Below are 27,050 nucleotides of genomic sequence, written 5' to 3'. Positions count from 1 at the left end.
ATAAAAAAATTACTTTTACTATTAAGAGGCTCAAAAATTAGGATTTGAATCATTACTAGGGCAACAATGTCTGAATCGATGATCTGATAATTGAGTAGTTGACGATTATTCAATGAATCATAATCCCCCCCTACATTCAAGCCTGAATTGGAATTTCAAAATGTAGGTTTCAAAGTAGAATATAAAGCCAAGGTTAGTACAAACGCTAACTAAAGAATAACCAAGAACAACAGTACCTCCATTTTCCACAATGCAATACTACCCTATCATCTTGCCATTCTAACAGTGAGTTTTGTTCTCGCCTCATTGAGAAGCCCTCCACAGTCCTTAAACAAAAAGAAACCAGCTGCTCTTTGACTGAATTGAAAAGAAAGCAAGAAGCACGCGAGCATTCCTCCAGCTTTTATCGCACCACAAACACGCCGATATTTGCTCTCTGCCTTCGTTTGCGCGCGCCGGCGAATGAAGAGACGCCTTTTGTCCTTTTGTAGCCTTTCTTGGCGAAGAGCTGCGACTTGTAAACTGGCAGAAAACATTTAACTCTGCGGCCTCCTCAGTCACGCCGGTGACAAGCCTCCGCCGCCGTTAATGTCTCTCGACGCAAATTTATGTCTACATCCCCCTGCCTGTGCGTTCTCCCCGCTCGGCCCATTAGAGGATTCTTTGGAAAAAAAGCCTCTCGCATCACAGGCGCGTTAATGAAAGGCATTATACATTACAAAGTGTTTGATTTAAGTCTTGATTTACAGTCTTTTTTCCCCTCGCACTGCTGCAGCCTTCCCGCAGATAAGCCGCCCAAGCCATCCTCGCTACTCAAAGGACATCAAAAGGTTCAAATTGTGTACGGGCTGCCTCTCCCTCCGCCTCCTCCTTCTTTTCGGCGTCGTCTCCCGCGCTATCGAGATGGCCCATTTCCATAACACAGTCGGCGCGATCCCCCCATTCAATGGCGGCTTTCGTCGAGCTGTCACAACATTAGGTATAACGGTAATCCCGAGAGCCGTATCGACGCAGTCGCGAGTAAATAAACGGAAAGGCGCCGCCGTGATTGACGTTGTCACAAAGCTTTTCATTCAATAATAACTTTGATTTATGTGGCACGTTTCATAGCAGGTAAGGGCTTTTAGGTTCTGAAGCAGGGTTGGAGTTTTAAATTGGTGATTAAATGTAACGTTTTGCAGGTAAATTTGGTGCAAAAGTAACTTGTAGAGGAAAAAACGTAGGCGTCATAACAAGTTACGAAGGCTTGTTATTGTCATGGAATGCGGGCAGGTGTGTGGACCTGAGTGTAGGGAAACGGAAGGTGAGGCAGAAAAGGCGGTGCAATAATGTTTTAATTAATGCCAACAAAAAACAAAGCACCAACAAAACAACCGGGGAATCCACAAACCTTTAATAAACAAAAGTTAGGCTAAGAAATCAACTTACTTTTGAAGCAGGACAAGGAACACGAGGAACTGGGAAAAACGCAGACATGAACGCGTACATGTACATTGAAAATGTCGTGACAAGGAGCCAAAGGAAACTGGGAGCTTATATACACACACAGACAAGGGGTAACGAGACAACGAGGAACAGATGGGTGGCACAGGAGGATGCAGATTGGAGAATACACTAGGAGCAGGCACAACATGTGAAATCAATGGGCAATCAAAGGGACACACTAGGCGGTAACCAACTCAAAACCTAACAGTTATGCTTTTGTGTCGGGCGATGACGTACAATCATGGACGAAATTATTGGGACCCCTAGAATTTTTCCAGAAAATACCGCATTTCTCACAGAAATTAATGCAATTACAAATGTTTTCAGTATGAATGTGTTTATTTTTGGATTTGCATTGGAAAAACAAAAAAAAAGAGAAAAGCCAACACCCATGACCTCTGACACAGGCCCAGTTCTATCCCTATCTTTGTATGGTTTCGTGGGCTTCTGTGGGGGCTTCACATACACAGTACTCCTTGGTTTCTTTAATGTCAGAGACGGAGCAACTGTTTCTCGAGTTGGAGCTTTTCGAAATCAAAAAAGAATAGCTTTTTACTCCAAATGTTGAAAGCAGGAGACACAGAAAATGCTTGCGAAGGTGGTCTGTCCGACCATTGAACCAGTCAAGGCACCATTTCTTGGTGCTAATTGAGGTACGTTTTGGTTCTTTATCCTGTTGGAACACCCATGACCTCTAACAGAGACCCAAGTTTTCTGACACTACTCCATACATTCCGGCCCAAAACATTTTGATAGTCTCCATATTTCATGACTCCTGCACACTGGCAAGGCACCCAGTGCCAGAGGTAGCAAAACAACCCCAAAACATCATTGGACCTCCACCATGGTTGATTATAGGCACTGTGTTCTTTTCTTTGTAGACCTCATTATTTTTTCTGGTACAAGGTGCCTTGACAATGTGCAAGGAGTCATGAAATATGAAGACTATCAACATGTTTTAGGCCGGAATGTAGGGTGTAGTGACAGAAAACTGTGTCTCTGTCAGAGGTCATGGGTGTTCCAACAGGATAAAGAACAAAAACATACCTCAATTAGCGCCAAGAAATGGTGCCTTTGACTGGTTCAATGGTCGGACAGACCACCTCCACAAGTGTTTTCTGCGTTTCCTGCTTTCAACATTTGGAGTAAAAAGCAATACTTTTTCGATTTCGATGAGCTCCAACTTGAGAAACAGCTGCTCCGTCTCTGACAATAAAGAAACCAAGGAGTACTGTGTATGTGAAGCCTCGCAGAAGCCCGCGTAACCACACAAAGAGAGGGATACAGCCACCTACTGACTGGGCGGCGCACTACAGTGCTCAAATGCTCATCGACGCCGTAGCTACGCCGTTGGCTCGACTCAGAAGCATAAACCAGGCTTAAGCCCCGCAATTGAATCGTTCCACATTGGAGGCCGGAATCAAAAGCTTGCGTCTTCACCTTCCGTTTTTGCCGTCACAGTGTAAAGGCAGGGCCATTCCGCAACAAAATCTGTTCTAAGTGTCGCAGCGTCACCATTCAAAGGGCGCCTTTGTCTCTCGAGACATCGTGGTTCAAGATAAATTCCGTTCAAAATCAATGCTTGATTTAGGTCCACCACTTTTGAGCGACTGCCTGAGTAAAACAACTCCAACACCAAAGGATTAAAATGAGTAAACATGAAAATGTAGTTAATCAAACAAAATTTTCAATCAAGAAAATCCCACAACATAAACCCGCGTTCTCATATTATCAAACATCATGATATCATTTGTTGTGCCTATGTGAGCTAGAGTTTAAGATTAATTTCGTCTAGTTTTAGTCGACGTTCATTAAAAATGTTTTCATCTGTAAATTAAAAACTTTTAAACCAAAAATAAATAAATAAATAATTAAGGTATGCAATTTCAAATGGACATGGTCAGATGAGCACATAAAGTATGGTGTACAAGGCCAACGCCAACTTGGTGATAATAAACACTTAGCAGGAAAACAGTACATTATTTTCAATTAATTATACCTACCTCGACGCCACAGACTATGTAAAAAAAAAAAAAAAAAAAAAAAATTAGCATTTGCCTAATGCTAACGCAAAACCTATGCTAACGCTACGAGTTACATTTATATCGGATGATCACTCAACATAGACTTTTAAAGGCTAAAGCAACATTGCATATTCTCTGGCTGAGATAAGAAAACACATCTTACTGTGTGCGCGTGTGTGCAAGCCTGGAGAGCCAGCACATCACATTAGTGACACAACCAGACACTGCTACAATGCAGGCTAACTACACATAAAATGTGACACATTGTGAACATGTGACAGAAACTATTGCGCATTTTCGTCTCGTTCTTTTCTCATCAGACGAAAACTGCCATTATTCTCGTTATGTTTAAGACATTTCTCACTAGTTATCATCTCATCGTCATCACAAAAAATTTGTTCGTTGACTAAATATTTTCGTAGTAGTCATCGTTGACTGTTGAGTGTATGCCAATGCATTCGTATATCGAGGTACCACTGTGCAGCTTCATTTTGAAGTGGATTTACTTGTACAACTACAAATAAGTTTTGCTACAACTACATGTATTATGTACAAGGTTATTTTTTTGTACAGCTACAATATACACTCACCGGCCACTTTATTAGGTACACCATGCTAGTAACGGGTTGGACCCCCTTTTGCCTTCAGAACTGCCTCAATTCTTCATGGCATAGATTCAACAAGGTGCTGGAAGCATTCTTTAGAGAGTTTGGTCCATATTGACATGATGGCATCACACAGTTGGTGCAGATTTGTCGGCTGCATATCCATGATGCGAATCTTCCGTTCCACCACATCCCAAAGATGCTCTATTGGATCGAGATCTGGTGACAGTGGAGGCCATTTGAGTACAGTGAACTCATTGTCATGTTTAAGAAACCAGTCTGAGATGATTCCAGCTTTATGACATGGCGCATTATCCTGCTGAAAGTAGCCATCAGAAGTTGGGTACATTGTGGTCATAAAGGGATGGACATGGTCAGCAACAATACTCAGGTAGGCTGTGGCATTCCAACGATGCTCAATTGGTACCAAGGGGCCCAAAGAGTGCCAAGAAAATATTCCCCACACCATTACACCACCACCAGCCTGAACCGTTGATACAAGGCAGGATGGATCCATGCTTTCATGTTGTTGACGCCAAATTCTGACCCTACCATCCGAATGTCGCAGCAGAAATCGAGACTCATCAGACCAGGCAACGTTTTTCCAATCTTCTATTGTCCAATTTCGATGAGCTTGTGCAAATTGTAGCCTCTGTTTGCTGTTCTTAGCTGAAAGGAGTGGCACCCGGCGTGGTCTTCTGCTGCTGTAGCCCATCTGCCTCAAAGTTCGACGTACTGTGCATTCAGAGATGCTCTTCTGCCTACCTTGGTTGTAACGGTTGGTTATTTGAGTCACTGTTGCCTTTCTATCAGCTCGAACCAGTCTGGCCATTCTCCTCTGACCTCTGGCATCAACAAGGCATTTCCGCTCACAGAACTGCCGCTCGCTGGATATTTTTTCTTTTTCAGACCATTCTCTGTAAACCCTAGAGATGGTTGTGTGTGAAAATCCCAGTAGATCAGCAGTTTCTCAAATACTCAGACCAGCCCTTCTGGCACCAACAACCATGCCACGTTCAAAGTCACTCAAATCACCTTTCTTCCCCATACTGATGCTCGGTTTGAACTGCAGGAGATTGTCTTAAACCATGTCTACATGCCTAAATGCACTGAGTAGCCGCCATGTGATTGGCTGATTAGAAATTAAGTGTTAACGAGCAGTTGTACAGTTGTACCTAATAAAGTGTCCGGTGAGTGTATTCTTGCTACAACTGCATTATTTGCTACAACTACATCGTTTTGTATAACTACAAGTTACTCTTGCCACATCTAAAAAAAAAAATCCTGCACTAATAACTTAATTTTGCAGCAAATTTACTATCTGTTTTGTTACCACTATATTTCTTTGATACAACTACAAGTTAGAAGTTTGGCATATGACAAAAAGACAAGCACATTGAGAATCAGGAGAGATAACATTTAATAAAAACACGAGTGCTAGTCAAATCCACAGCAAAGTGCTCTTAAATTAATTGACTATATTGTCAGACGAGTTCCCCCGCATCAATCCACACTATTAATTATTACATTTCCAAAGGTAACATCTGTCATATTGCCTCTCATTAGCTCGCTCAGGTGTACCTAATCTCATGCAGACTGTACAACATGTTCCCACTAAATCCTCTCTTTCCTTGATGAAACTACTTAAGCCAGTTAAGGAACATTTCTGTTTCTTTCACCTGCCACATTTGATAACTGGCAGCATGCCTTTGACGCCACCTACACCAGCAAAGTCTCGCGTACAGACAGCCCGCCACCAGCGCCATTTCATCAAGGCTGACAGCTGATTAATCCTATGCGCCACGCTGATGGATCACTTTGATTTTTTTTTTTTTTTTTTTAATGCCTTTTTCTTTAAAATATATATATATACATACATAAATATATATAGATATATTACAGTGATCGTGGTAATTTAGTGGGGATTGCTACGGGGGATCTGGTTTGGCCACAAAGAAGTTGTCAGGTTTGACAGAAGTGACTCAGAGAGAGCCCACTTGGGCGCCATTGTGAAGATTGTCGTTAGTGGGCTCCCTGCCATATTTGTATAGCGTGTACCCACATATTTTCAGTCTTTTTTTCTCCATTCCTATTAGCTGTTCTACTTGAAATCAAGCCAGAATTCATGGTTTGAAATTAGAGTTTAAAGCCAGGTTGCAGTTTTCACATAAAAGCTCAAGTTTGTAATTCAATTAGGTTTTCCAGGAAAATAAACTGTGTGGTAGAGTATTGTTAGTACTGAAAATTTGTCTGCTTACACTAAAACACAACTTTAGAATGTCAGCCTTGGAGTGAAAGTTTAAAAGATGATTTATTCATTTATAATTTAGAACAAACAAACGAAACAAAAATGTCATTTTGGCGCTTTGCTTTCTGCATTTAGAATTGGTTTCAAGTCTGAATGGAATACAATTAGGCTGTGTTCGGACTGTAGGCATACAGTGGGGCAGATAAGTATTCAGTCAACCACTAATTGTGCAAGCTCTCCCACTTGAAAATATTAGAGAGGCCTGTAATTGTCAACATGGGTAAACCTCAACCATGAGAGACAGAATGTGGACAAAAAAAACAGAAAATCACATTGTTTGATTTTTAAAGAATTTATTTGCAAATCAAGGTGGAAAATAAGTATTTGGTCAATACCAAAAGTTCATCTCAATGCTTTGTTATGTACGCTTTGTTGGCAATAACAGAGGCCAAACGTTTTTTGTAACTCTTCACAAGCTTTTCACACACTGTTGCTGGTATTTTGGCCCATTCCTCCATGCAGATCTCCTCTAGAGCAGTAATGTTTTAGGGCTGTCGTTGGGCAACACGGACTTTCAACTCCCTCCAAAGATTTTCTATAGGGTTGAGATGTGGAGACTGGCTAGGCCACTCCAGGACCTTGAAATGCTTCTTAAGAAGCCACTCCTTTGTTGTCCTGGCTGTATGTTTGGGATCATTGTCATGCTGAAAAACCCAGCTACGTCTCATCTTCAATGCCCTTGCTGATGAGATTTTCACTCAAAATCTCTCCATACTTGGCCCCATTCATTCTTTCTTTTACACAGATCAGTCGTCCTGGTCCCTTTGCAGAAAAACAGCCCCAAAGCATGATGTTTTCACCCCCATGCTTTACAGTGGGTATGGTGCAATTCAGTATTCTTTTTCCTCCAAACACGAGAACCTGTGTTTCGACCAAAAAGTTCTATTTTGCTTTCATCTGACCATAACACATTCTCCCAGTCCTCTTCTGGATCATCCAAATGCTCTCTAGCGCAGACGGGCCTGGACGTGTACTTTCTTCAGCAGGGGGACACGTCTGGCAGTGCAGGATTTGAGTCCCTGGCGGCGTATTGTGTTACTGATAGTAGCCTGTGTTACTGTGGTCCCAGCTCTCTGTAGGTCATTCACTAGGTCCCCCCGTGTGGTTCTGGGTTTTTTGCTCACCGTTCTTGTTATCATTTTGACGCCACAGGGTGAGATCTTGCATGGAGCCCCAGATCGAGGGAGATTATCAGTGGTCATGTATGTCTTCCATTTTCTAATAATTGCTCCCACAGTTGATTTCTTTACACCAAGCGTTTTACATATTGCATGTTCAGTCTTCCCAGCCTGGTGCAGGTCTACAATTTTGTCTCTGGTGTCCTTCGACAGCTCTTTAGTCTTGGCCATAGTGGAGTTTGGAATGTGACTGACTGAGTTGGTGGACCGGTGTCTTTTATACCGATAATGAGTTAAAACAGGTGCTATTAATACAGGTAACGAGTGGAACCTCGTTAGACCTTGTTAGAAGAAGTTAGACCTCTTTGACAGCCAGAAATCTTGCTTGTTTGTAGGTGACCAAATACTTATTTTCCACTCTAATTTGGAAATAAATTCTTTAAAAATCAAACAATGTGATTTTCTGTTTTTTTTTTTTTTTTTTTTTTTATCCCCACATTCTCTCATGGTTGAGCTTTACCCATGTTAACAATTACAGGCCTCGCAAATCTTTTCAAGTAGGAGAACTTGCACAATTGGTGGTTGACTAAATACTTATTTGCCCCACTGTACCTGATTAGAATCGGATTCCTCCCCAAATCTGATTTTCAGAGTTGACTGGTCACACTATTTTTAGTAAGTGTTCAAATCAGATCTGGGCCTGTTCAGCCACATTTTTGACACACCTGACAGGTTGCTGTGGCAACGAAGGCGTCAGGGAGCATAGATCGACGTAACGGACAATCATAACCTAATTGGGCTGTTCAGACTAATGCGCCGTTTTCATGGTGACACTGCGACACAAAGATGCAACAATTGTGTTGCGGAATGGCCTCGCCTTTACATGCTGACGGCGAAAACGAGAGACGAAGATGCAAACTTTTGTTTCTGGGCTCCGAAGCGGAAGGATTCAGTTGCGGGGATTGCGCCGCAACGAGCGCTGATGACATCTATGGGAGGCTGTTTGAGATGTAAATCATACTTGCTTTCACATGCACAAATATACTCACACACATACTTATAGGCTGCATTCATACTACAGGTCTTAATGAATGAATCCGATTTTTTTGTGTTTTTCCGACTCGAGTGAGGCATTAACTTGACGGTCTGAACGTGACAAGGCGCATAGAACTGGACCATTTCAAATCCGATCTGAGTCACTTTCGTATGTGGTTCAAATCCGATCTGGGCCACATTTTTCCAGAATGTCGTGGCGGTCTAAACTCTCGAGTCTCTCACATCGGAATTCATGCAGCAATTACGTCATCAAAAAGCGAGAGAGACGCTACGGTAGCGGTGCAGCTGTGCGCTATTAGCGCCTAGCTTGCATTGAATACGGCTTTTGGGGAAGGACCGGGCTTGACAACAGTCATAAAAAATAAAAATGGGTTGAGGATAAGCCTTAGAATGATCGGTTTTCTCTCTGCTCTATATGAGCAATATTTCAACATTTCTTACACGGCCGAGAGTCGGGGCAAACTGCCCGTATGTGTGTGTGACATGCAAGACTATACTAGTATGTGTGAGAGAATATACTAGTGCGTGTGAGAAACTTACAATGTGTGAGAGAGTAAAGTAGTGTGTGTGAGATATTATAGCGGTGTATGAGAGACAATTAGTGTGTATGTGTGAGTATAGTAATGTGTGAGAGAGTATAGTAGTGTGAGTGAGAGACTATACTATTATGTGTGAGAGAGTACACTAGTGTGAGTGACAGAGCATAGTAGTGTATTTGAGAGACTATACTACTAAGTGTGAGAGAAAGTAGTAGTGTGGGTGGAAGTGTATAGTTGTGCATGTGTGAGAGTATGATGATACATGTGAGAGCAAGTATGATTTACTTCTCAAACACCCTCCCACAGACGTCAGCACTCACAAACGTCACTTAGGGCATGCACAGTATGCTAGTAAACACTCAAAACAGCAAACATGGTGAACCTGCGGCTTTATTTTACTGTTTTTAATAATATTTTTAATTTTAATATATTTTTTATTTTCGCGTTTTTGTGCCTTTTGAAGCAAGAGAGAAAAAACACGCTTGGACGTCATTGCTTCGAGTTTTTTTTTTTTTTTTTAATTTAATTGACAAGCAATGTTATACAATTATTTAAACTTGTAATGAACAGCAAATGGACAACATATGCGAGAGAAAAATTAAATATACAGAAAAACCGTGTATAAAAAAGCAAACTAAAATGTGGGGTTGGGGGGGGTGAAAAATAAATAATAAAAAACGTCATTGCTTGGAATGGGCTGGGATGTTGTCTTCCGGGCTGAGGAGTGAATTGGCTGTCGCCTTGTAAAACTGCACTGCCCTCTAGGGCCTGGCATGAATACTACATCGTTTTCACGCGGAATTGCGACGTCGTTCGAATGGAGACTGAACCAAGATGGAGCCATATAAATGCAAACTTGAAATTAGTCGTATTCTTGGACCGTAACCATGTAAACGGCCCCTGAGAAGCATCTTGTCCATATCTGAAATGAAACTACCGTAATTTTCGCACTATAAGGCCAACCTGACTATAAGCACCCACCCACAAAATTTGGCACGAAAACGGCATTTGTTCATAGATAAGCCACATTGGACTTTTTATGGGACTTTTTATGACTTATTATTATGGGATATTTACACCAAAAGATATTAACCGGTAACACTTTATTTGACAGCGGCATCATACGACTGTCATAAAACCAAATCAACCACAATGATTCATTCATTGCTTCAGGAAGCTCCTTTTGGCCATCACTGCTTCTTTAGGGGAGACAGTCAACCTCTGCTGCCACCTGATGACAATACTGTTGTTGTCCAACATGCCTACTAGCATGCATTGCAGCGCTACAGATGTAAATAACAATTAAAATTCATGTTCTGTGCTAATTATGTCTTCAGTTACTGTACCAGTTGTTTCATTAATTGCTACTTATGGTATTTGGTACCACTTTATTTGTCAGTGGCGCCATAAGACTGTCATTAGAGAATCATAATTATGACATGACACTACCATGAGCATTAATGAATGCTTATAACAGATGTCATTAAGTGGTATCCGGCAAATTATCTCACTTTTGAAAGGATGTAAAAGATCCGAGCTGGACATAAATGGAATTAGTGTCATAATTTGTAGGGGTGCACGATATCCATTTTTTGAAACCGATACCGATATCGATAACTTCCTGCTCCTCAAGACCGATACCGATACGATAACTGATAATATATATATAATTTTTCAATGTATATTCACCTGAGTTTTTGAACACCTGTAGGTAAAAAATACTAGTGGTTGATTCAGCATAGATTTGCCTTTGACCGAACCAGAATTTTCATGATGAAATGAACATTATTACAATGAATAAAAGACACAAACAGTTTTAACTTCAAATAAAGTGCCCATATTAATTTTTTCAAATAAATATAATTTGAGTCAATCACAATCAGTCAGTCAATATCATTGACGAAGTGTTCCCCTGAACAATGAGCACTGATCTAAAACAAACATAAACCCAACAGGAATTGTGCTTTGTAAGCAGATAAAACATTTGGTGCAACAGGAGAGGAGGCTTTTGTCGTCTTGGTCCATGAAACAACTTTCTTAACCTGGCAATTATAAAACAGCAAGCCTATAAATAACCAAAAGGCCTCTCAAGAACTTGTAAACATAACACTGTAAAATGCAAACATTTGCTAATTGCCATAGTAAGGTTTATAACTCAGTGAAGGAAAAATATGGCCTCTAGAACAGTAACAAAACTTTGCATACTGGCAAAACAGGAGTGGAAACAAATGCACACATCCCAATCCGACACCGAGCCAAAAATATTATTAATAGGCCCGATAACATAGTGTTATCGGATTTATTGGGATGACGTCATAATTCCTATTATCGGACCGATAATTATCGTGCACCTCTAATAATTTGCCGATGACACTTAATGACATCTGTCATAAGCATTCAGTAATGCCCATGAATGTGTCATGTCATAATTATGACGGTCTTACGACTGTCTTATGACGGCGCTGTCAAATAAAATGTTACCTATTAACCCGAATAAATGAACAAATAGGCCGCACTGGACTATAAGCCACAGGATTCAAAATGAAAAAAAAAAAGTAGCGGTTTATAGTCCGAAAATTACGGTACCTCTTGAATATTGTTTCAATCAGTCTTGCAAAAAATCTGGTTTCTATGCTTTGTGACTGTTCAGACTACAAAAGAGCCATTCAGTTTCAATCTGGATGGGCAAAAAAATTTGATTTTGGCTGCCTGTCTGAACAAGGATTTAAGGTTTTAATCCTGAATGATAGAGTTTCAAAGTCATTTTTGTTTTTTACATCTGGTTTAGGGTATTAAATGGGTTAATGTTTCAAAATGGGGGGTGGTGCTCAGATTAGGGTTTAGGATTTCAAGTTAGGGTTTAAAAATGAGGGTTATGGATTCAAATTAGGGCGTCCAACAAGTTAAGATTTAAAATTAAGGTTTAAAATTGGGGTCTAGAACTGATGTTAATATTTCAATTGAGTATATGGGTTTTAATTATGGTTTTAACAATGAGTTTAGGTTATGATCTATTGCATGTTCACGGGTTAGGGGACTAATCGAGGTTAGATTTAGAAAAAAGGGTTTGGTGCTTAGGTTAGGGTCCACAATTTTAAATTTGGGTTACAAAATTAGGGTTTTGGTTTCAGATTGGAGTTTGGAGCTACTTTAGGGCTTCAAATTAGGGTTTGAAAATTATGGTTAAGGTTTAAGGTTATGGTTTCAGCTTGGAATTCATAACATGCTAAGTGAGGATATGGGTTTCAAGTACATACTTTTTCCGAGTAATGTATTGTTTATTCACAAGGTTTAAAATTATGGTTTGAAGATTGGGCAGGTTTTCAAACAAGGGGTAGGATTTCAAACTAAGGTACAGAAATCAGAGTCATGGTTTCCATACCGCATTAAATTTAGAAATTAGGGTTTCAAAAATCTAATTTAGCGTTTTGTGAGAGCGTTTGAAGCCATGATTAGGGTTAAAGCGAAGGTGAATGACAGTTTCAAAGGATGATTTGAAATGACTAGTAGGGTTTGAATCAAGGTTATCACTTGAAATGCGGCTTTCATAAGTGAAATGGGAAATTCCTGTAAACAAGGGTTAGAGTTTGAAAGTCTAAATAACAAGCCTTCCTCGCTTTTAGCCTCACTACTCGGATTAAAGTAATTTATTCAAGGGGGAAAAAGTCTAAATTGATTTCCAGCCAGCAAATATTTATGAATAAAAACATCATTACGGCACACGCCAGCAGGCGCAAATAAATTGCTTTATTTGGAGCTTTAATTCCATGCATTATTGATGGCGCCGAGCGTGTGTCAACAGCACGCTCGCCGTTCCGCCGTCCGTCCGTCGTCTTCTTTTCAGGCCGGACAAATAGCGTTAGCACCTCGGGGCGCGGCGCTTCTTATCATCGCTTATTTTCATCTGTGCAATAATGGAGAACAAACGTACGGATGTGTGTTTATATTGTTTTTTTTTTTTGTTGTTTTTTTTTTGTCTTTTTGTGTATATATATAATGAGATGGTACCACATGCACTTGCGTTTAAATGAAGTTGTGTGTGCGAACTTGCTGGCTAAGTTTTGTGTCGTGGTTAGCGGGTTTGGCTCAGAAACAGGAAATTCTGGGTTTGAGTCTTCAAGCCTTATATTGTGTGGGTTATTTAATAAATGGCCAGAATTATTGATCTCGATTTCATATTTTTTGTAAGGGTTTAAAAACGGTGATAAAAACTGATTTTTTTTTCCCCCCTCAGAAAATGCTTTATTCTTATTCAGTTAAGTACGTTTTCATTTTTCGCTTCGTGAAATATTTTGTCTCATGAAATGTACCATTTAAAACTACACATTTGTGTTTCATTTTTCGGTATTTAATTTTCATTGTTGTCACTTTTCAGGTGATCCAGACAGTCAGCGCCATAGACAAGGACGAGCCTCAGAATGGCCACCGCTTCTTCTTCTCGCTTGACACCGCCGTGGCAGGAAATCTCAACTTCACATTGCGGGACAACAAAGGTTAGCATACGGCAATGTCAAGTTCCTCAATGTGTTTATTATTGTTTGATTGGCTGTACAAATATAACTCTATTGTCTGTATTTGGAACATAATGACAATCTATCCTCCTACACTCTGTACAGTGGGTGGAAGAAGATGAGTTTCCTATAGATTAATTTGTATCTCTGCAAGCAATGCTCACAATAAGCATTTGTATCCTTGCACAAAAACATTTCAACGCAGTGGTCAGTGATTTCTTCATCTAGTTTTAGTCGACTTTTATTCAAAATGTTTATCTCTGTAAAATAAATAAAGGTTTCCAATAATTTCGAGTTAACATTGACAGGTAAGCATATATTGTAGCGTCTACAAGGACAACGCCAACTTGATGATAATACACATTTAGCAGGAAAACAGTATATCATTTTCAAATAGTTATACCCACCTGGACGCCACGCAATGTATGTAAAAAAAATAGAAAATTTGAGGTGTTAAGAAGACCTCGCCATTAGAATTAGTCTAATGCTAACACAAACGGCAATACTATGCTAATGCTACGAGTTACATTTAGTGTGTGATCACTCAGCACAGACCTTTAAAGTGCGTACGACAGGAGAAAAAAAGTCTTGAATAGGATTATTATGTGAATTAGAATCATATTTTGAGACCATTCGACTATAAACACCAATTTGGCAAAGCGCAGATGACGGGAAATTAATCTTTTAATCTGCCGGTTAGCCACGCCTACCATTATAGGGCTCTAGCGTCCCCAATAGGTGGATGACGTCGGCAGGAGAATGGTTTCATCTGTTTTACTATTGAGCCCATTGAAGAGGAATTATTCAGAACGAGGAAAATGCGACGAAGAGAGCCGCAAAATGTCTTGATTAAGTCTCTATACTCCAATATTTTTACAGGATATTCTCTTTATCCAAGTATTTTTCCCCAATAGCTAAATAAATGGTATGATCATGACAGATAACAGTCTTGTGCTAAATGGAATATGAAATAATAAAAATGCATTTATTCAGTGCGACATGGCAAAATTACTCAATAATTGTCAATTGTCAATTGCCTGAATGATATTTTATGCCACCGTAGTTAGTTGGGCTTTTGACATTTCCCTGCCCCCCGGCTTTTGAGAATGTAAACAAACCAAGAGGCGTGACAGCTAGCCGATATGCTAACCCAAACCAGGTGATGTATCAAAGTCTTCGAAGCGAAATATCACACATAACTAGCCCGGATCATTTCAAACGGCAGCGGGGTTGTCGATTGTCTTCGCCAATCAGCAACCTGCCCGGCGGCGAGCAAGTTAGAGCTCGTCGTTCCCCTGCTGAGGGCAGAGGGCTCATTTGCCGGGAAGTAGCTGGACAATGACCGCCGGACAAACCGGCCGACGCCGGAGGAGCGCGTAGCTGCCACATGTTCAACGCGAATATAGAAAAATAATGCTTTACTACACGGCGAAGACGTAAACAGCGAGAGAGTCATTGGAGAGCAGCTGCAGTTGTTGTGCAGTTAACATGGCAGAATGTGTCTGAGGAGAGCTTTTCTAAATGTCAATCCATGATCGAACGTAAGTAAATAGTCCTTTATTTAAAGAAAGTTTGTAGTGTTTGTAATCGCTGTATTCGCGGCAATTTTTAACACAAAGTTGCAATTTATGATCGGGTAGAAAATTTCACAGAAAACCCGGCACACCAAGAGGGCCATAAGCCAAGTATTACTGTAGTGCTCGACCGGCGGGGGGTTGTGCGATAAGCTGCCGGTCGTCGGCCGAGTGGACAAGGAGCATGTCAGCCACAAAATGCAAGCCACCTCAGTATTAAAATGATCCCAGTATTTGACATAATACAAAACACGATGTTTACTTACTTCCTCGTAAGTCCAATAGTCCCACAGTAGTAGGGCTTGTTTTGGCCAATATCCGCCAGTGAATGGGAACCTTTTGAAACCCCAAAAAGGCTCACACACCTCTCCCTGGTGCAGCAACATTTTTCTGCAGCCGTTTGGCTGATGTGATGCGAAAAATACACAAAAATCTGCAAAATCAGCTGAATCCGCAGTCCATCTGCATGCTATAAAGCAATGCTGTATTGGTGAGACGCTGACCCGGGTGATGTCACATTCGCATTCATCCTAAACCCAAGACTGAAGCCGGAAGTCACTCATTTTCATGTCACGGGATTCAAAAATTGAATATTATAAAACGATCACTTCCACACACATCCAAGCGGTCCATTTCACTCAGGAGCATAAAACACCGCGTGAAATATGAAATAAACATGCTTTTTCGTGTCATTCGCACATTAAAGGCTAAAGCAACACTGCATATACTCTCTTGCCAAGATAAGAAAACATCTTACAATGAGAGCTTCAAAGCAAGCAAGCTTGGAGAGGACACTAGTGAGTTGGGGGCGCAGCACATCACATGAGTGACACAACCAGACACCGCTACAATGCAAGCCAACAACAAATAAAAATGTTACACATTGTGAACATGTGAGTGACAATATGGCGTATTTACGTCTCGTTGTTATCTCGTCAGAGGAAAACAAGCATTCGTCACGTTATGTTGTAGTCTCCCAAGACATGTTTTTAGCTCATTATGGTCTTGTCATCATAATGAAAAATGTGCTTGTCGACGAAATATTTTCGTTATTGTCATCGTTGACGAAAACAACACTACAAACTGCACTAAAATGACAATATCTGCATCGGGGAGTACTAAGAAATAGCCGAAGCTTACCTAAGATGGCCGCCAACAACTAAAAAATTAAAAGTATTTGTTGCCCTTTCCAAGATGACTGTAGTCATGATATCGTGTGACGTCCAATCATCTTTCTACTGTGAATTTAAAGTTTATCACTAGTAGATGTCCAATCCATTTTAATCGGGAGGATGGCAGCGAATGAACGTTCATTCCAATCCTGCTAATACCACACAGGGAGCCAAAAAATGACATCGGTGCAAAACTAAATTGTTACAGACAGAAAAGTGAGCTTATTTAAGTTACTTATTTGATCAGAATCTATCCAGTAGTTTTAACAGCGCTAACAATAGCGGGGTGCTATAATTAATTTATAGGTGTCATACCCAGTCAGTGTTTAAATTCTGAAAAAATAGCATGTCTCCTTTAAAGACAAATGATTGACACAAGCACATTTTTAGACTTTATTGTTCTATTTTCATCCCCTATCAGCCTTTTTTAGTCTCTTTATTGACTTTTACATTATTTCTAGCTGTAAGACAGATCATCAGCGTCCGCCATCACACAGTCGTCAGGCAACAGGTGGCAACGTCGACGCTTGATGAATAGTGTTAATGACTCCATCTGTTGATTTTAAAACCGTAAAGCTGTTTCATAGTCTTACAGTGAACTCAAATCTACATTTTTTAGGTCACTAATTAGAATCGGAATCATCTTTATCAGCTAAGTACAGTGGGCCAAATAAGTATTTAGTCAACCACTAATTGTGCAAGTTCTCCCACTTGAAAATATTAGAGAGGCCTGTAATTGTCAACATGGGTAAACCTCAACCATGAGAGACAGAATGTGGAAAACAGAAAATCACATTGTTTGATTTTTAAAGAATTTATTTGCAAATCATGGTGGAAAATAAGTATTTGGTCGATACCAAAAGTTCATCTCAATACTTTGTTATGTACCCTTTGTTGGCAATAACGGAAGCCAAACGTTTCCTGTAACTCTTCACAAGCTTTTCACACACTGTTACTGGTATTTTGGCCCATTCCTCCATGCAGATCTAAGCTAGAGCAGTGATGTTTTGGGGCTGTCGTTGGGCAACACGGACTTTCAACTCCCTCCACAGATTTTCTATGGGGTTGAGATCTGAAGACAGATCAAGGCCACTCCAGGACCTTGAAATACTTCTTACGAAGCCACTCCTTTGTTGCCATGGCTGTGTGTTTGGGATCATTGTCATGCTGAAAGAACCAGCCACGTCTCATTTTCAATGCCCTTGCTGATGGAAGGAGATTTTCACTCAAAATCTCTTGTTACATGGCCCCATTCATTCTTTCCTTTACACGGATCAGTTGTTCTGGTCCCCCAGAAAAATGTCCCAAAGCATGATGTTTCCACCCCCATGCTTCACAGTGGGTATGGTGTTCTTCGGATACAATTCAGTATTTTTTCTCCTCCAAACAGAAGAACCTGTGATTCTACCAAAAAGTTCTATTTTGGTTTCATCTGACCATAACACGTTCTCCCAGTCCTCTTCTCAAGCATCCAAATGCTCTCTAGCGAACCAGAGACGGGCCTGGACGTGTATTTTCTTCAGCAGGGGGACACGTCTGGCAGTGCAGGATTTGAGTCCCTTGCGGCGAATTGTGTTCCTGATAGTAGCCTTTGTTACTGTGGTCCCAGCTCTCTGTAGGTCATTCACTAGGTCCCCCCGTGTGGTTCTGGGATTTTTGCTCACCGTTCTTGTTATCATTTTGACGCCACGGGGTGAGATCTTGCATGGAGCCCCAGATCGAGGGAGATTATCTGTGGTTTTGTATGTCTTCCATTTTCTAATAATTGCTCCCACAATTGATTTTTTTACACCAATCGTTTTACCTATTGCAGATTCAGTCTTCCCAGCCTGGTGAAGGTCTACATTTTTGTCTCTGGTGTCCTTCGACAGCTCTTTGGTCTTGGCCATAGTGGAGTTTGGAGTGTGACTGATTGAGATTTTGGACAGGTGTCTTTTATACCGATAATAACTTAAAACAGGTGCCATTAATACAGGTAACGAGTGGAGCCTCGTTAGACCTCGTTAGAAGAAGTTAGACCTCTTTGACAGCCAGAAATCTTGCTTGTTTGTAGGTGACCAAATACTTATTTTCCACTCTAATTTGGAAATAAATTCTTTAAAAATCAAACAATGTAATTTTCTGTTGTTGTTTTTCCATTTTCTGTCTCTCATGGTTAAGGTTTACCCATGTTGACAATTACAGGCCTCGCTAATCTTTTCAAGTAGGAGAACTTGCACAATTGGTGGTTGACTTAATACTTATTTGCCCCACTGTATGTTAGAAACGCATTTGTTTCAGGTAGTTAGAGGCAGTTTTGGTGGCCACAGCCCCTTGTGTGAATTTAAATTGTAAAGTAATAGATGATTATTTCTTTACTTGCTTTTCCCCAATAGTTGATTTTTTCACAACAAGTGTGGTCTTTCTGTACTATGGTTGGGAAACTGAGTACGTCACAATACAATTTCCGATACAAGGCTCTCAATAACGATTATCTCACGATTTGGCGATACAACAATTATTGATACAAGGGTCAGGAAATCATTATACAATATTCCTGTATTAATTTTTGGCTCTTCCTGTTAATTTTGGGGCATTTCTAGGTTATTTTCTGATGATTTTGGGGCATTTACGGATCACTTCCACTTTATTTTGAGTTACTGAATAGGAAAGGACTCGGGATTGTCCCCAATTGAATAGTAAGTGACTCACAATCTACAGGAAGTGACCTGTAAATGCCCTAAAATACACATGAAGTGAACAATAATTGCCCCAAAACCGGGAAGAGTGGCTGTTAATGCTCTGTTTCAGTGCCATTGACATTGTTAGAGCCACTTAAAAGCAAATATTCTCTTACATAGTTATTTATTTTATTTTATTTTATTTAAAATTATATTTACATTTTTTTATCTAAAAAAATCAAAAAGGGAAAAATTATACTCTTATTTATTTATTATATTTTAATTAAAAAAAAGGGAAAAATACCTTAAATGTTTGTTAAGAAAAACAAAAATCATTTTTGATATTCTGTTTTTAAATAAAAATCTTTTTTTTTTTTTTTTTTTTTTTTACAAATGGGAAAACATATTCTATGATTTCTGTCTTCAATCTTCCATTTACAACTCCAGAAAATGTCTTTAAATTTAATTTTGGGGGGAAAAAAAGCATGATCTCTATACCAAGTTTATAATAGTTTTGGATTTTTCATTATAGTGTAGTTTCATTTAATCTTTATTTTTCTCCCTTGTAATTTAGTTTTAATTACTTTTTCGTGTGGGTTTTTTTTAGTGCTTAATTCATTTATTTAATAGCTTTAATTTTTCATAAATTGGATTATCTGACAAGTGCAGGGTTAGAAATTTATATTAAAAAAAATCAAATTTGAAATAACATTTTAAACATGTATTCAGTCTTTTTTTTTCTAATTTTGTCCTCTAAATATTAATTCTGGAGATAAAATATGACAACAAAAATGAGTATTCCAATCTCGCTTGTGAAAACACTATACAGTTCTCATTTGCTGCCATTGACAGCGATGGACGTCCAATTATTCTTCTGCTGTAAATTTCACTGAGTTTGTCACTCATAGACGTCCAATCCATTTAAACCGGGAGGGCTGACAGCAAATAAACATGAACAATGAGGGCTCCCGGTTCAAATGGGTTGGACGTCTGCGAGTGTCAAATTCATTTAAGCCTTCAGTTTGACTGCTGTACTTTAAAGCATCGAACTAAAAATGCTTGTAATACTAATAAATGTCTTTTTTTTTTTTTTTTTATGTGATCTCTAGATAACACTGCATCCATACTGACTAAACGAGGCGGCTTCCGTCGACGAGAACAGCCCGTGTACCGCCTCCCAGTACTGATCCAGGACAGCGGCAGCCCGGCCCAGAGCAGCACCAACACGCTGTCTGTGCGCGTATGCGAGTGTGATGCCGACGCCGTGCCCCAGTCGTGCGGCGCCGTGGCCTACACGGCCACCGGCCTGAGCACCGGCGCCCTTTTGGCCATTTTGGGATGCATCCTCACGCTGCTAGGTAAGAAATGGGCACGACCGATGATTTATTTCCTTCCAGAGAGCAGGTGGAACGCGGCGAGGATCGCTGTCAGTGCAGAGGTGATGTGTTTACCTTGCAGCTTCTTTATAGTCGCAGCCCTTGTTTGCTACTTGAGACTGTGAGAGTACTCAAACAAGAATAACAATACCCTTCTGTATAGCTGTATTGCACCTCTTTAAAATGTCCTGGAAATGCCAGCAACATAATGAAAATCATAAAATTTAACCCCAAAAACAAGAATGTCAGGAATGAGTAATGACACAGTATGATAAATAAGCCGTATTCAGTCATAAGTTGGGTTTTGGATCATCAATCATACTGAAATTGATCCGTTATCCGTGAATCTGGTTTTCACAGTTCTTAAAAATTCAGCAGATGACATTGCATTTGGCAAATTTGAGTTTGTTTTGAGAGTCACACATCCTTAAAATTCAGTCGTTGAATTGACCTCTGTGACCTTTGACCTCTATACCTCAGATTTTTTTAAAATCATTTATTTCTTTTTACCTGTCCTGCTTCTGTCGGACTGCCCCAGGGCAACTTTGGCTACAGTAGTGCCTTACCACCATTGAGTGCGGAGTGAAAGAATAATGCGTATGTAATGTAAAGCATCTTAAGTGCCCCCCCACCCCCCCAAAAAGACGCGATTTAAATCCAAAGCATTATTATTTATTTCTTATTTTGTGAAAAAACTGAAGAAAAAAATTAACATTTTAAGTTTGGGCAAGTTAACTCGTGAATTAACACAGTTAACTATTTTAACGGTGCATTGACTTGTTCCCAATGAGTTAATGTAACGTAAAATTTCTTTTATATGGCAGTACATTTCCAATAAAAGCATGCTTAATACTTCTGAATTCAATTCGGATTGTGTGTCAAACCATGTGATTAATCGCAGTTAATCTCACGCGATTAAAATGCGTACTCAGTGCCAAGCCCTATTTTATTTTATTTTTTTTGGTGTGTGTAAAAAAACATTCTCAAGATATTCCGTGTTGTGACATCACATTTTTCTCAGACTAGAAATTGCAATTTATGGAAAATTATAATGGGGCTTTCCTGTAGTAGATACAAATCTAGGACCCACCCAGTTGATTTGAGGACATTTCGGGGACACGTCCTGTTGCCATCAGGTCGATTTGGGGACATATCGGGGACACGTCCTGTTTATATCAGGTCACTTCCTGTTAATTTTGGGAAATTTTGGGGACACGTCCTGTGACATCAGGTAACTTGCTGTTGATTTGGGGACATTTCTGTTACATGCCTTGTTGCATGGCTGTCAATGGTAAGTTTGTGGTCAAAAATCACAACCACACAGGTTTTCCTGCCATTGAAAATTGTAACATCATACGGTACACTTATTCAGCATGTTGTTCTCTATTGTATTTCTATTAGAGATGTCCCGATCGATCGATCGCATCCGATCACGTCATTTTCAAAGTATCGGAATCGGCAAAAAAATATCGGCCATGCCTTTTTTTAATATATATATATTTTTTCCAATTAAATCGTTTTCTCAGTATATATTTTTTTAATTAAATCGTTTTCTAATTGTATTTAACGTTACAGACATAATATGTTACACTCATCCAGAGTCTTTAGTTTAGGCTTAAGGTGGGGTTATCAAATTTATCCCGATAACGGCGGTAATAAGTTTTTTTTTTTTTTTTAATGTATCACGTTAAAATATTTAACGCAGTTAATGCATGCGTTGCACGACCCACTCACACATTGTCGCGCTCAATCTGTAATGGCGCCATTTTACCTATATTGAGAGATAAAAGGCAGCGTTACATGAGTAGAGTGAATTTTGGCAGCCTTTGGAGGCTTATTTTAATTGGCTAAAGCCTTACAATCCCTCTCCCTAGGATTAGAAATATCATGGGAAGCAAGGTAGCAATTGATCTTTTCTCAACCCCTTGTGTTATTTTCCAACGCAGAGAAGATATATCAATTGGTAGCACTACGCACAGTCATGGTTCCATTTCCCATCATGCATTTGGGCATGGCTACAGTATCATTTACTGAAAGCTCAACAAATACACTAGATGGCAATATTTAGTCACAATATACAAAGTCACAAGTCTTTCTATCCGTGGATCCCTCTCACAGAAAGAATGTTAATAATGTAAATGCCATCTTGAGGATTTATTGTCATAATAAACAAATACAGTACTTATGTACTGTATGTTGAATGTATATATTCGTCCGAGTTTTATTCATTTTTTTCTTAATGCAATGCCAAAATGTATATGATCGGGAAAAATTATCGGGAATGATTGGAATTGAATCGGGAGCAAAAAAAAAGCAATCGGATCGGGAAATATCGGGATCGGCAGATACTCAAACTAAAACAATCGGGATCGGATCGGGAGCAAAAAAAACATGATCGGAACAACCCTAATTTCTATTTTAAATTGTTTTTCAAGATGACATATCTGTTCTATGTGTTGGATTTTATCAAGTAAATTTCCCCCAAAAATGCGACTTATACACACGTGCGACTTATGTATGTTTTTTTCCTCTTCGTTGGGCATTTTATGGCTGGTGCGACTTATAGTCCGAAAAATACAGTAAATGAGTTTTATGGGAAACTTGGACATACATGGCTGTCAATGACAGGGAAGTGCACATCTGTCAATGGCATTGACTTAATTGTTAGCCAGGTAAATACCAATGGACTGTCATGGTGAATGGTGAAAAATCGCTTGAACCTATGTTTTCCTGCCGTTGAGAATGAATGGGAAATTTGGACGTACATGGCTGTCAGTGGCATCCCTTTAGAAATGAATAGGAAAGTTTTTAGCAAATTTTTCTGTACACTTATTCAGCATGTTGTTCTGAATTGTATTTTTATTTTTAATTGTTTTTCAAGATGACATATCTGTTCTATGTGTTGGATTTTATCAAGTAAATTTCCCCCCAAAATGCGACGTATACACAGGTGTGACTTATATAGCCCTATCGTGATAACAAATTTTAGTGTGCGATAATCTTCATTCATTCATTCATTCATTTTCCATGCCGCTTTTCCTCACGAGGGTCGCGGAGGTGCTGGAGCCTATCCCAGCTAACTCGGGGCAGTAGGCAGGGGACACCCTGAACTGGTTGCCAGCCAATTGCAGGGCACAAGGAGACATACAACCATTCACGCACACACTCATACCTACGGACAATTTAGAGTGTTCAATCAGCCTACCATGCATGTTTTTGGGATGTGGGAGGAAACCGGAGTTCCCGGAGGAAACCTACGCAGGCACGGGGAGAACATGCAAACTCCACACAGGAAGGCCGAAGCCCGGGATTGAACCCTTGATCTTAGAACTGTGAGGCAGACGTGCTAACCACTCAGCCACCGTGCCGCCTGTGCGATAATCTATCTCATAAATTATTGCGATATGCGATATTATTGCGCCCCCATTTTTTTAAAAAACCAATTTACAATAACACAGTGAGAATACAGTATACATTAATAGATCAAATACACCCATTTAAACCCAATAAATGTTTACTCTTAAATTCAAAAATACTTTTTAAGAAATCACATCTAAAAACAATAGACCATGCCTCTTAAGTAAAAAACAACAATATTAATACCGCACAGAAACACAGAAGAAATAAAATGTCTTTTTCAAGAAAAAAAAATTAAACTGCACTCAATAACTTAAGCATTCAGGCAAATGAAAACTTTTCCCCTCATAGCTTTTGCTATGGCGTTCCATGTGTAATATTCTGATTGGATGTTTTCCGAGGCACCCTGAGGCGCACGCAACGGTGATGTTGTTTTGTTCATGTGACGCGGCACAGCCTGCCGGGAGCCACGGGTTGAGGAAGTGTTGTTAGTGCTGTGTGTTGATAAAAAAAAGTTGTCAGCACGTCGTGTATTTGATATCATTGCCAGAAAAACACACATAATAGGACACCTTACAGCTTCCTTTTTAATGTTGTCCTTATAATGATGATGTATAATAAATCACTTTGTGACTTTCCACCTCCATGATGAAGCGTTCTTCGTCCATGTTCGCTGGTTAAACCGTGAATAAGCAACTGGGCTATTGACTCCAGGCCCGGCGCAGCCCATTTTGATGGATGTGCCTCCGGCAAAAATTAAAAAATAGCCTATACGTTGAACAATAGGATATAATGGGATTGGCTCCGGTGCCATTTTTTTGCCAGACCCGGAACGAAGATGAATTTTGCGTAGTTGGTAACAAGGAAGACGAACTTTTAACTGCACGTCTGCCGCACACGCGCACGCAAGTGCACGTGAGGCAATAAATCGCAGCAGAAAAATTACCGCCTTCATTTTCATTTACCGTGCGATAAATGGAATGATTGCATATTGCAACAGGCTTGGACTTATATATGTTTTTTTCCTCTTCATTGGGCATTTTATGGCTGGTGCGACTTATACTCAGGTGCGACTTATAGTCCGAAAAATACGGTAAAAGAGTTTTATCACCAGCAGACATGCCATTCAAAAGGACGGAACGTCTAGCACTGTCACTGCCAACCAATGCGTTAAATGAGATTTTTTTGTCTCTTTTGCACTTCATCCAGCTCCTCCTAGTAGTCAAATATTGAAAGTAGAAGAATAAACACAAACCAGTGTCGGAAAGTGTAACACAAGTGCCGCTGCAGCGAATTTACTGCAGTCAAGATCCACATAAATGTTGTTGACGGAGCGCAAATGTCACACTTTTATTGTAGCTGCTGGAGGAGGTCGGCTTCACAGTGCAAGGCTTTCCCTCTCCCCTCATTTTTTGCGAGATGCGAGGTCACAAGCAGGCAATACCCAACTCTCCACTCTGGTAAACACAGGTGCCCGGGTCATCCGCTTCTGAATAACTGCACGCATGTTGACGAGCGCAACACCATTGGAACGCGGCCAGCGGAATCAATTAGTCAACAGACTTCTATTTTTTGGGGGGAGCTTGTAGCGTATTGGCTGGCTTGCTGAAGATGCAGCACTTAACTGTTCTATTTCTGCCCTCACCTTGACTTCCAGTGACATTTAACCCTGACGGATATCTATTGAAATCATCTGTAAACAGCCAACACCCCAAGTGCGTTTTATTCCTTTGTGAAATCTCTCCGTTTTTTTCAGCGTGGCAAAAAAGCAGTTCTGAGAAGTTTTTAACCCGCCGTGCGTCACCTACAAAGCCACAGACAAAGGCCCAAAGAGTTGTGGTTTAACGCTCAGGTGAGCTGAGGAGGATCTAAAGGAGCTTAAAGCGACGCTGAAATGAAACCGGTCGCCGGGTCGGCTTACATCCGGTGGGCCGGGAGTTAAATGCTTAGTACTTGTACGTCTATTATATCTTTTAATCAGAAAAGCTGACAAAAGAGGCGAATGGAGCATTGATAAGTACAAATGAAGAAGATCATGCTAGCAGAGCAAAGTTGAAACTTGTTTTTTTCACTCCCTTTTCTCATCCAAGGAATCGGTGTGCCTCCGGGCAACCTGTTGGATTGCAACTTTTGACCTTCTCCTTTAAGGCACTGTCTTTTTAATGCTTTGGCTGATATTGACAGTGATAGATGGCAAATTGTTTTTAACTAGGAGGGTAGTCAGTGAATGAAAAAAATCATTTAAAATGTCTGTTTCGTGTTTCACTTGTTTTTAACGCAGCATTCTGAACGCTAGCTAGTGAAAATCTTTATTTTATCCTCGTAGGTGCTCGATCCCTAGAGGCCCAATTAGGACGTTATGTAGCACTTAAAAATCTTCTACGAGATAGATACCTTCATGTCATGTCCATTCCAGTCTGATGTCTTGAGCGCTGCCTGTCTTCCGTTTTCACACAGAAACCACGTGTGATCTTTTCGGCAGGATGCCGCTCGTCCGTCAGCGTTTTGCCATCTAAACGGTGTAATTGTTTGCGAAAGGTAGAGGAAGAAGAAGTCATTCGTGAGGACTGAAGTGACAGTTTGGCACAATTGTAGAAAAGACCTTTGAGGTTATTTGGGGATGTGGAAAGGAGATCATGAAAAAGGAATGAGATGCGTTTTTCCTGTTCGTCACGAAAACAGTAGACAATGACTGACTTGGTAGAGATGAAGAGATAAAATGCCGTTTTAAAGTCATTCAATACCGTTGACGGTAGGGCTGTGACAAAATAATGAAATGGTGATATATTGTGATACTTTGTATCCAGAGAGTTTGACTTTTAGGGCACGGGGGGCACAACATGTTGATGACCCCAAAACGCAGTGTCAGCAGTCAAATTAACTTCCAAGAATATTTATAATAATAAGTTCACAATGAGCGTTACCCCCCCCCCCCCCCCCCCCCCCAATCTTTCTTGAGGGGAATTCTTAATCAGGTTGCTTAGGCAATACTTTTCGCCTAGATCGTCATCCATTGAATATGGTACGCCCGCCAGTGTCGTGCCAATGTAGTTACCCCAGTCAAAAATTGTATGTAGAGGTGGAAAATTATTCAATTAAAAATGTATTTGAATGCAAAAATGAATTTGAAACTAAAAAAAAATGCATATGAAGGCTATTTTTCTTTGGATTTTTTTTTTTTTTTTGAATCAACTTTTTTGATTGAAGTAATGTTGATTTGTTTTTGGGCCACATTTTGGCTAGAGCATTTTTGTTTTTATTATTC

General features: G+C 40.0%; 1 protein-coding gene across 3 annotated transcripts in view; it reads left to right on the top strand.

The window, feature by feature from the left end:
- The window catches only part of LOC130908834 (cadherin-7-like), a 262,669-nt gene that overhangs the window by 225,261 nt on the left and 10,358 nt on the right, over positions 1–27,050 (top strand). For all 3 annotated transcript variants that reach the window (XM_057824696.1, XM_057824697.1, XM_057824698.1), the window contains 2 exons: positions 13,511–13,628; positions 20,162–20,410. In XM_057824696.1, coding sequence (XP_057680679.1) covers positions 13,511–13,628; positions 20,162–20,410 — 367 coding nt within the window. The remainder of the gene's footprint in view (positions 1–13,510; positions 13,629–20,161; positions 20,411–27,050) is intronic.

Source organism: Corythoichthys intestinalis, chromosome 20, assembly GCF_030265065.1.
Source record: "Corythoichthys intestinalis isolate RoL2023-P3 chromosome 20, ASM3026506v1, whole genome shotgun sequence".
NCBI classification, from domain to species: Eukaryota; Metazoa; Chordata; class Actinopteri; order Syngnathiformes; family Syngnathidae; genus Corythoichthys; species Corythoichthys intestinalis.
Note: the sequence above shows the minus strand (reverse complement) of the source record. Positions and strands in the feature narration are given on the sequence as shown.